This window comes from Anabrus simplex, chromosome 2 (genome assembly GCF_040414725.1).
Source record: "Anabrus simplex isolate iqAnaSimp1 chromosome 2, ASM4041472v1, whole genome shotgun sequence".
NCBI classification, from domain to species: domain Eukaryota; kingdom Metazoa; phylum Arthropoda; class Insecta; order Orthoptera; family Tettigoniidae; genus Anabrus; species Anabrus simplex.
Genome location: NC_090266.1, coordinates 332,104,727 through 332,116,741, shown reverse-complemented (window position 1 = coordinate 332,116,741; position 12,015 = coordinate 332,104,727). Strand labels below are relative to the sequence as shown.

Sequence of the window (12,015 nt, the reverse complement as noted above, 5' to 3'; positions counted from 1 at the left end):
CTATCGATATACGCGTCACGACATACAGGTTTCAATAAACATCACACATTTGCGCGCATTTCTCGTATTAATAAACGTCGATATTTCATTTGAAGCAGCAGTGAGTGAAAGACTTCTGGCCACTTGCGTACAAAGCTGAAATGGCAGCATTTGAAAACTAATTTTTAAAGTTCACCAAAAAAAAAAAGAGCTAAAATCGGGAGACATAATAGAACAATTGGGAGGCGGGAAAAACTGTCGAAAATCGGGAAAGTTGGTAGGTATGTAACGGTATTGAATAGGTATTGATTTCTTGTTGGTAGTGGCACAACAAATGTAGTCTGTTTTCATGCAATTTATCTAGGATTCACATAAAGCTAAACCAATTTTTCTGTCTGCATACAAAACACAATCCAACTTAGTGACGCCAGCTGAACATCTTTCTTTTCCATGATGTTTAGTTGAATTTCAGCCTCATTTGTAGTCTGACAACATTTTGTACCATTGAGTGCGACAGGATGGAAAATCTTTAATATGAAGTGGTCTACCATCTAGCGACCAGAGGGGACCATCGTTGTTCGCCAGTTTATATTACTTTGTGTGTGCACCTCTTCTATAGGTAGGTCCTCATTAGGAATCATAGATCGAAGATACGTAAACTGCATCAGTCGCGGTAGGTCCTTATTTTTAACTTTGAAAACAGAAGATATGACATCCGATTTTACAAAATAATGTTATTCCTGCAGCTATGAAAGAACATGCTGAAAGTGTTAAAACTACCACATAATTTGTTCAGCATCCCATGCAAACATAAAATTTTAACAAGGAATATGTACAGAAGAATTGGAAGATGAGTTAAAAGTGAATTGGAAGATAAACAGTTTGACTTCCTATGAAATGTAGGAACATGCAAAGCAATACCCATTCTTCATCTGATCGCAGAGGACCAAATAAAAAAGCGCAGGCCAACATAAATGTCATTTTTAGTTTGGGAGAAATTATTTAGTAAATTGGATTGGTCCAAGCTCTTCCAGAATCTCAAGGCAATTTGAATTAAGGACAAAGAAAGAAGGGTTTTCTATAACCAGTACAAAACTCAAACTGGAGTGAAAAAAATAGTAAAAATAGTAAATAAATCAAAAAGCACAGTAATTTGGGAAAGCTACAACATTTCAATGAAAGGAAATCAAAACTCTTTAAATGTACCACATTTTGGTTATTTCCTTTTTCAAATGAATAGTTCCTACCTAAATATGAGAGAGAGAGAGAGAGAGATAGAGATAGAGAGAGAGAGAGAGTGTGTGTGTGTGTGTGTGTGTGTGTGTGTGCGTGCAAAATACACCCCAAAACTACACAGGAAGTCACTATGAACATAAGCCGTGCAGTAAATTGATGATTTTGGAGGGAATTGTATGGGATAAGAATGACAGGGGAGTCCAAAAAACTAGTACATCATCAGATTGAGGATACAATAGTTAAGCAGAAATAAGTACAGAATAAGGCAGCAGCCAATACAAGAATGCTTACCGTTAAGTCTGGATCCGTGAGGGTACCGGATACATCAGCTCCATATATGGGTGATATGTACATTATTTTTTTCCAGTACATCCTCTCAAGATCATCAAAATCGAAGTGTTCTGGTGTCTTGTACCTAAATTCACAACAAAATATGAAAATACTAAATATTAGAATGTTTGCTACAGGAAGAACACCTACAAGTACTTTAGTTGACAACTTCTACATGACAAGCAATATAAACAACAATGGAATCAATTTTCATCAAATGACGAATCGAAGTAAAAGCACAAGTATATGTCACTAATTAGTTATTTTTGGCTATTGTTAAGATGGAAGCCATTATTTCCAGCAATGACTAACTCTTGAGGTTTTCAGTCTGTCGGACACAAAATACAAATTTATGAAAACTCTAGAACATACCTAGAAAAGAAAACATTTTATTAATAACAGAATGTGTGGTGTGAAAATGGAAAACCACACAACACCATGATCATGCACCACCATCAGCAGCCCTGAAGTATAATAAATCCCCAAGAGGAAAAATATCTCTTACTGTGAGGCAACAAACCGATCTTCCTTGCTTGTGAGCCAGGTAGACAAGCTGCTTACGCTGATTCTCAAGAAAGGATGTAGGCTCGGTGATGCAAGAGGGGATGCACAAGAAGGCTTATGTAATCACAAGGCATCACTCCGCCAAGCATAGACAGGGTGCTTCAAAGCACTTACACCGATAAGCTGAGACTCTCGCAAAGGGTACAGGCCTTTATTGACCTTTATAGCAGCTCTCAGATAGGGGGGAGGAGACTGTCTACCAGAGGCCAGAGGATCTCCAGGAGCATGGCAGATAATTCTTCTTGCAGCACTATACTGTTATTCTTATTATCAAAATCAAACAGTTGTATCATCACACAAGCATTCAGTTCAACCTGTTATTGGACACTAAGGTACATCTCATCAGTGATTAAAAAATTATTTTAAAAATATACCAACCCACATGGGTGTGTTGTGAAGAACAGCCCAGATGAAATAAACTGTAAAAAATAAAGAGGAAATGAATTTCGAATTTTTAGTGTTTATTTCATCCTAGGCCCATTTCATTCTTTCCTTTTCCCACTTAGATGTTCTATGTTTAAGCCACATCATTTAGACAGGCAGCACATCGCTCGGTGCCTTACGCTTACATACATATTCTGACATGTTAAGTTTATAATAACATCGTAGAATCGTCTTTCTTATCATTTTTATGGACTTCATTAATAGTCCATGGGTTTTACATTGTAGATGACCTGAGGCTGGCATAAAAGTGAACTTCTTTTGCTTAACCAACATTGGTACCATAGCAAGGAGGGCTCCACATTATGAATAGAAACGTAGTCATTTTTAACTTGACCTGAGAACTACACTGATCAGCCAGAACATTATGACCACCTACCCAATATAGATAAGAAATGTGTTTTTCCACCAATCAATACACAATTTATTTTAAATAGATTAAACTAGTACCGGTTTCGGCTCTTTAACGGCCATCATCAGCTAGTACATGATTTGTTTCCAGCCACTTGTTAAAATTTTTAGTTCATGTTACATAGATTCCATTCTTCTATCTTCTGTGTAGTTCCTTTGCTTCTATGTTATGTTGATTTTAGATGTGTGAGGTAATCTTCGAAAATGTTCTGAAGCTGGTATGCGTCATATTGATATGGACCTTTGTCATGAAGAAATATTATTGTGTTATATATTCCAACTTGTGATGTACTCTGGTAAGTTTTAATATAGTGAACATCAGGTCTTGAGTTTGAATTTAGAAGTAGTTGGTGGCAACACCTCTCTCGTCTACGTTTGTGGTTGTAGTTGTAGTTGTTGTGGAAGTCTTGTGCCGATGTGTTTGAAGTCTACCTATACATACCAAATTTTAATGTGTTAAAACTTTTTAAGTGTTTTATATTGTGGCCCATATGTTTTAGTATGTTCTACATACTCATGTTCTAACTTATTGTAACTTTTTACCTTGACTACTGATATTTTAATTTCATGCTACTGTATACATTTCCATCCCCCATTAGACATCCAGATGTCTAATACAATAACAACTTGTGAATTGTCTAATGGCTGGCAACAAATCATGTACTAGCTGATGATGGCCGTTAAAGAGCCGAAACCGGTACTAGTTTAATCTATTTAAAGTAAATTGTGTATTGATTGGTGGAAAAACACATTTCTTGTCTATACTTTGAATCTGTCAATACGGAAAATGAAATTTATAAATAATAACACCTACCCAATAGCCGGTATGTCAACCTGTGGCGCGGATAACAGCGGTGACGCCCCTTGGCGTGGAAGCAATAAGGCCTTGGTAGGTCGCTGGAGGGAGTTGGCACCACATCTGCACACACAAGTCGCCTAATTCCCGTAAATTCTGGGGAGGGGGGCGATGAGCTCCGACGCCATGTTCAATCACATCCCAGATATGTTTGATCGGTTTAAGATCTGGTAAGTTGGGTGGCCAGCACATCAATTGCAACTCGCCACTGTGTTCCTCAAACCACTCCATCACACTCCTGGCCTTGTGACAGTGCATTATCTAGCTGAAAAATGCCACTGCCATTGGGAAACATGATTGTCCTGAAGGGGTGTACATGATCTGCAACCAGTGTATGATACTTCTTGGCCATCATGGTGCCTTGCAAAATCTCCACTGGATCCATGGATGCCCACGTGAATGTTTCCCAGAGTATAATTGAGCCGCAGCCAGCCTGTCTCCATCCCGCAGTACAGGTGTCACGGACCTGTTCCACTGGAAGACGACGGACTCACACCCTCCCATCGGCATGATGAAGAAGGTATCAGGATTCATCAGACCATGCAACGCTCTGCCACTGTGACAACGTCCAGTGACGATGGTAACATGCCCATTTCAGTCGTAGTTGCCGATGTTGTGGTGTTAAGATCGGCACATGCATGCGTCGTCGGCTGCAGAAGTTCATCCTTAGGAGTGTTCGGTGCACTGTGTGTTCAGACATAATGTACTCTGCCCAGCATTACAGTCTGATGTTAGTTCCGCCACAGTTCGCCGCCTCTCCTGTTTTACCAGTCTGCCCAGCCTACGATGTCAGACATCTATTTCTTCTTCTTCTATTAGGCCTACGATGGACCACGTGGTTCTTAACTTTGGTGAGCTTTTTCCTTCCTCTTAGCCCAGTATTCCTTCATTCTAGCACTATGGACATCTTTTCTTTCTCGAGTCCATTTCACTCCTACTCCCGGACGCAGTGATTTAGCTGTTAGTGACTGGAGAGTCAGATGTCTTGATTAACTTTATGAACTTACCTCGGTTGTAAATGTCAATGTAATCAATGTTTAGATATTGTAGGTCTTTCCAAACTAAGTTCGTCATTTGGCTTTTATTGCTTTCCCTCCAGATACAGTGTTGAAGATTCTTGAAGTGAGTCTCTGGCTGTCCATCCCGGCTATATGACCTTCTCATCCTCATAGCTGTTGTAATGCTCTCTATTTTACTGTACAGTTCCTTGTTGTGCCTGATTCTGTATCCACCTCCTTCTTTAATGGGACTCATAATCCTTCTGAGGATCTTTCGCTCTTTCAGTTCTAGTTTTCTGAGTTGTCCTTTCCGGGTCATGTTTAGGCATACTGAGGCATACAGTACAGATGGTCTTACTACGGTGTTGTAGTGTCTAAGATTCAAGGAGAGGAATTTAGACTTGTATATGTTCTTACAAAGATGATAAGCTCTTTCTAATTTAGTGCACCTACTCTTCATTGCAAGGTCCTCACTGACATTTGGGGGTTATCCATTCTCCAAGATATTTGAATGAGTTGGCCTTGTGTATTATTTTGTCCCCCAAAGAAATGAAATTGGGTGCTTCTCTGATGTTGGTCAGAAATTCTGTTTTGTTGACAGCGATCTTCAACCCTATGCGTTTGAGGGAGGATAGCTGGTATGTAGCTTCTTCCATACTTGAAGCTGAGAGTGTGAGGTCATCTGCGAAGGCTAAGCAAGTGACCGTTAACTTGTCCTTTTTGTAGAAAATTTTTAATCCAGAGTTGCCAGCTAGTGTGATCGTCCATTCCCGAATGACCCTCTCCAGCAGACAGTTAAACAGGATGGGGGACAAACCATCTCCTTGTCTAACACCTGTTTTGATCTTTTTGATAATACCCCTCTGAATTTGACTTTGGACATTGTGTTCGTTAGAGCAGCCTTCACAAGATTCAGAGTCTTCTTATCCTGTCCCATTTCAGTTAACGTCTCACAGAGGGACTGTGTCTACCGAGTCGTAGGCCTTCTGGAATTCAACAAAAATTACTACATAGGGTGAGGTGCTGAGGTTTTTGTAGGTAAAGACAGTTTTGAGGTTCAGAATCTGCTCTGTGTATGACCTTGACTTCCTAAATCCAGCTTGGTACTCTCCTATGCAGGAGTCTAATTGTGCCTCCACTTTTTTAAGCAATGCTCTGGAGAAGATTTTGTAAGTCACTGATAGGAGAGAGATCTCTCTATAGTTGTTAGGGTCTAACTTGTCTCCTTTCTTGTGCAGTGGGTGGATGATAGTGTTTCCGTTGTCCAGATGTCAGTTATGATTCTGTGGATACTGTCAATTGACTCTTCATCTGCATGTTTCCATAATTCTGCAATGATGCCATGTTCGCCTGCTGCTCTGTTAGATTTCAGTTCAGAGATGATCTGTTTGATTTCTTCTTTAGTAGGAGGAAGGGAGTCAGGGTTAATAACATTCTTGGGTTGAATTTGTAGTTTTTCCTCGAGTTCTTCTGCATTAAGGAGGTCATTAAATATTTTGCAAGGGCTGTAGTACAATCTTCATTGTTCATTTTCAGTTCTCCGCCTGGTCCTCGAAGATAAAGTGCAGGGGCTGAGTAAGCGTTTGTCTGAGATTTTAGAATTTTGTATAAGTTACTGGTGTTGTTCCTTTGAAAGTCTTTCTCTGCCTGATCCATGATGTCATATTGCCTCTTAGCATTTCTGATGGTTTTGGCCGTGTTCTTTCTAACTGTTAGGAAGGCTGTAAGATTTTCCGTGTTTCTGTTGCAGTTCCATTTCACCCATGCCTGTCTTCTCTCCTCTGTTGCCTCATCACATGTTGGTGTCCACCATGGGTGCTTACTCCTTCTGGTTGCAAGGATGGTTTCTGGTGCTGCATCTATCAGTGCCTTCTGTTGGTTAGGCCAATCCATTTTATTCTGATTATTGCTTAGGACCTCAGTAAAGTACTTGTTGTCTTTTAACTGGGCTGGATTAAATTTCGAGATTCTGGACCTGGTGTAATTGTTACCTCTGCACTCCGTGAGTGGAATGAAATTTGCTTTGACCAAGATAGGTAGTGGTCTGAATCAATATTGGCACCTCTCATTACCTTAACGTTCATTATTTCCTTGCTATTCCTTCTATAGATGGCAACGTGAGCTAGCAGGTACTCTCCTAGCAAGGGATTGGGACACCTCCAGGTCTTGGCTTTTCGTACTGAATACTGTAGATTTAAAAACAAGGTTGTGATTCTTACACAGACTGATCAGCCTCTCACCATTACAATAGGTTCTCTTGTGGGCTGGGTATTCTCCGACTATGTTCTTGTACCTGCACTCCTTACCAGTCTGGGCGTTAAAGTCTCCCATCAAGATGATCACGTCATGTTCTGGAATCTTATCGATTGTCTGTTCCAGTTCTTCCCAATAAGTATTCAACACTTTCAATATCACTCTTATTAGTATCATTGGTAGGTGCATGGAAGTTAACAATCGTGTAGGCTTTGTTGAGACTTCTGAAGGCTATGGTGGACGTTCTCCCATTTGGTGATGAGAAGGAGATAATGGAGTTGATCATTTTGTTGTTGACTAGGAAGCCTGTACTCAGGCGAGGCATATTCTTCATCACTCTCTGACCTGGCTGTCCCTTGTAGATCCTGAAGCCTTGTGACTCAAAAGGTTCTTCGTCCGTAAATCTTGTCTCCAGTAAAGCCGGTATAAGGATGTTTTGTGTTTTGTTAGGACGTCCAACGTATGTTTCAGTTTTCCCGTTTGTAGGAGGGAATTAATGTTTATTGTTGCCAGATAGTTGATGTGTTTCTTCCTCTTACATGAAGAAGCAGGCTCCCCAGAATCCGATGGCCTGCTTGCCCCAATGTGAGAAGGGGTAGATTTCCAATTAGTCGTTTGCTCCATGTTTCCAGGGTTACGAAAAAGTTTAGTGGGGTTCACCAAAGGTAACATGGTGTTTAACCATCAAGATTGTAAGGCTTGAAGCCCCAGTACTGATCGGTTCACTGACCCAGCTTCCCGCTGGGATATCAGATATCTAATAAAATAAAGAGTCTTGTCTGTACATTGCTCAGAATTTAAAAACGATGGTACTTCTGTATCAGTCATGTCCACAATAACAAGGAAATGCACTTTTACATTTTCCATTATTTCTGTCTGTCTGCATGTATGTATCTACACGCATCACGAGAACGCAGCTGAAGAGAATTTAATGAAAATCGGTATACAAAGTCAGGGAATAAGTCTCTATTATCTAGGCTATAAACAATTGTATTCACGCTGAGTAAAATGGTATTTTAGGCAAAGGCCTAAAATTTAATTCTCAAATATATATGTTATTAGTGGACGTATTGATAAATAACAAAGTTATATTGTATTAAATTTAGAATCATTTATGTCTTATACATTGTTACCGTACCAGCTATCACAGAGATATTCATGAATTTGAATTTTTGTTACTAAGTCCATATCAGCGCCGAGTCACGACAAAATGGGTAACACTATTTAATAAAAATCGGTATGTAAATTTGGAGAATAAGGAACTTACAGTCTATGCTATAAATAATTTTATAAGACGCCCTAATATCACAGAGTCAAAAGAAAATTAAATGTGAAGGCCTACAATACAGAAAGCTCATAAAATTAACCAACAATAACATCACATTGACCAATGTTTGTTGTGATGTGCTTTGTGTCTTCTGTTGCCACTCATCTCCAACAGATAGGATCACTGCTGCGTACCGAGTATTTTTTTTAATTTGCTGTACGTTGCACCGACACAGATAGGTCTTATGACGACGATGGGATAGGAAAGCGCTAGGAGTGTGAAGGGAGCAGCCTTAGCCTTAATTAAGGTACAGCCCCAGCATGTGCCTGGTGTGAAAATGGGAAACCACGGAATACCATATTCAGGGTTGCCGACAGTGAGTTTGAATCCACTATCTCAAGGCTGCAAGCTCACAGCTGCACGCCCTAACCACATGGCAAACTCGCCTGGTCATAATGAGTGCAACAACCTGCCTGAATATTTGTGAGAAGTAGCTGGGGATAACTTTCTTCTTTAGCATGCCATTTCTCTGGTACATGAATTTTCTGATACTACTGGTACGTAACACACTGGCTCATCATAGCATTCGAGCTATTTAATCCCTACTCTGAGGCACTGATTGGAATGAGCAGTGTGCATATTTAATGGATTAAGGGCAGAGGAGTGTTCACAGCTGTCTGCGGCCTGCTCATTCCAGCTCTGGAATTTTGGACTGTTAGATCGGCACTGTAGTACTGTTTGTTAAAATTGAGAAAATGTACGGTTTTTCATTTGATCGAGTATTTTATACGATAACATTGCTTTTAGTCGCTACATTCCTACCGACGTTTTTGAATGACCTGTGTTGACTTCAGTTAGGAAAACCATAAAGTTAGTCTTTCTGAGAATCCTGTAAGCAAAGCACGGGTACATCAGCTAGTCTGTAAAGAGGGGTGGCCGCCCAACCTCTTGACGTCTGGACTGGTTTCACCTTGAATTTTGCCACTTGTTGAAGACACTCACCACAGCACTTCTCGAACACCTGACAAGTCATGCAGGTTCCGAAATCCTCGTGCTGAGCTTCCGGGTCATCACAATCTACCCTCGGTCCAACTCAGACAGTGAATCAATAGAAATTTACTGTTACTGATTCATTATTAATAGGATATGATACAGGAAATGAAGCTGCAAACTCAGATCGTGCGCCTTCCCCATTCTACACATGGACAACACGCTCACTGATACTAAATGCACCGTGCGTGCGTGACTAGCAGTCATTCCTCATTTGGTGACGTGGCTATCACCTGGGCGGGTTTATATTGATAGTACGTACGTGGTCATGATGGATCCTTAGACAAAGGATCTTCATGTCCCATTTAATCATACTGTAAACCGTAGTCCTTGTTGTCCTGGATGATTCAAGCTATTTTTAAATATTTTATCCATTTGAGTTGGTGGTTCGTGGTGTGGGCCCTAGTTCGTGAAACATGGGCAATGGCTGAGAGGCCTAGTAAGTAGTCCCGAGAGTCGGGATACAAGTTGCTATGGAATGAGAGTGGGCATCTCGGACATATTCAGAATCACAGCCCTCCTTGTGCTCAGGCGGCTAGGACTATACAATTTCCCGGTGGTCCATAACCCGTTAGAGGGGAGATCCTCACTTGGACTATGTGTAAGTAGGGTAGCATCCTGCTTCATGAATTTACCGAGCTCAGAACATTTTAAGCAAGTATCAGACCTATGGGAGTAACGGAGTCCCACTCCCATTTGACAGGCGAGGGACTCCTTGGAAACAAATTGGCGGACGAAATGGAATTCAATGGGGAGCTATCAATATTAGTGGGGCTTATGGAAAAAAGAAAGTAGAACTGGCTGAGTCAGCAAAGAGGATGCATCTGGATGTGCTTGGAGTAAGTGATATTCAGGTAAAGCAAGATAACGAGAAAGATAGGAGATTACAAAGTGTACTTGAAGGGTGCTAGAAAGGGAAGGGCAGAGTATGGAGTAGGGCTGTTTATCAGGAATACCAATGCACGCAACATAGTTAGGCACGTAAATGAGCGAATGATGTGGGTAGATTTAGCAGTTGGAGGAATTAGGACGAGAACTGTCTCAGTGTATTCACCATATGAGGTTGCAGATGAGGATGAAGTTGACAAGTTTTATGAAGCAGTGAGTGACATCGTTGTCAGGGACAACAGCAAGGACAGAATAGTTCTACTGGGTGATTTCAATGCGAGAGCTGGATATAGAAATGAAGGATACGAAAGGGTGATTGGTAAACGTGGGGAAGATATGGAAGCTAATGGGATTGGGAAGAGTTTGCAGGACTTCTATGCTAGTATGGATTTAGCAGTTACGAATTCGTTCTTCAAGCATAAAGCTATTGACTGTTACACATAGGAGGCTAGGGGTACCAGATCCATAATAAACTATATCTTAATCGACTTCAAATTCAGGAAATCTGTTAGGAATGTACAATTTTCCAGGGATTTCTCGATGATACAAACCACTATCTGATCTGTAGTAGGCCTAGGGTAGAGAAAGTGAAAGCTGTCTGCAAACGAATAAGGGTAGAAAATCTCCAGGACGAGGAAATTAGACAGAAGTACATGGATATGATTAGTGAGAAGTTTCATACAGTAGACAGTAAGCAGGTTCAGGATATAGAAAGAGAATGGGTGGCATACAGGGACACTGTAGTAGAAACAGCAAGGGAATACCTAGGAACAACTGTGTGTAAAGATGGGAAAAAGCAAACATCTTGGTGGAATGATGAAGTGAGAGCACCATGTAAACGTAAAGAGAAGGCTTATCATAAATGGCTCCAAACAAGGGCCGAGGCAGGCAGGGATTTGTACGTGGATGAAAGAAACAGAGCGAAACAAATAGTTGTTGAATCCAAAAAGAAGTCGTGGGAAGATTTCGGTAATAACCTGGAAGGGCTAGGTCAAGCAGCAGGGAAACCTTTCTGGACAGTAATAAAGAATCTTAGGAAGGGAGGGAAATAAATAAACAGTGTTTCAAGTAATTCGGGTGATTCATAATAGATCCCAGGGAATCACTGCAGAGGTGGAGGGAATATTTTGAAAAAATTCTCAACATAAAAGGAAATCTTCCTGGCGGTGTTGCAAACAGCCAAGCTCATGGGAGGAGGAAAATGATGTTGGTGAAATTACACTTAAGGAAGTGGAAAGGATGGTAAATAAACTCCATTGTCATAAAGCAGCAGGAATAGATGAAATTAGAACTGAAATGCTGAAGTACAGTGGGAAGGCAGGGATGAAATGGCTTCATAGAGTAGTAAAATTAGCATGGTGTGTTGGTAAGGTACCTTCAGATTGGATGAAAGCAGTAATTGCACCTATCTATAAGCAAGGGAACAGGAAGGATTGCAACAACTATCGAAGTATCTCACTGATTAGTATACCAGGCAAAGTATTCACTGGCATCTTGGAAGGGAGGGTGCGATCAGTAGTTGAGAGGAAGTTGGATGAAAGCCAGTCTGGTATCAGACCACAGAGAGGCTGTCAGGTTCAGATTTTCAGTATGCATCAGGTAATTGAAAAATGTTACGAGAGGAATAGGCAGTTGTGTTTGTTTCATAGATCTAGAGAAATCATTTGACAGGGTACCTTGGGAAAAGATGTTCGCCATACTGGGGGACTAAGGAATAAGAGATTGATTATTAAAATCAATCA

At 40.7% G+C, this 12,015-nt stretch overlaps 1 protein-coding gene across 11 annotated transcripts in view; it reads right to left on the bottom strand.

Annotated features, from left to right (window-relative positions):
• The window catches only part of LOC136864113 (uncharacterized), a 929,406-nt gene that overhangs the window by 859,942 nt on the left and 57,449 nt on the right, over window positions 1-12,015 (bottom strand). For all 11 annotated transcript variants that reach the window (XR_010859273.2, XR_010859274.2, XM_067140697.2 and 8 more), the window contains exon 4: window positions 1,507-1,630. Coding sequence is in view for 9 of the 11 variants with exons in the window: in XM_067140697.2 (XP_066996798.2) it covers window positions 1,507-1,630 (124 nt within the window). In the remaining 2 variants the exon portion in view is untranslated. The remainder of the gene's footprint in view (window positions 1-1,506; window positions 1,631-12,015) is intronic.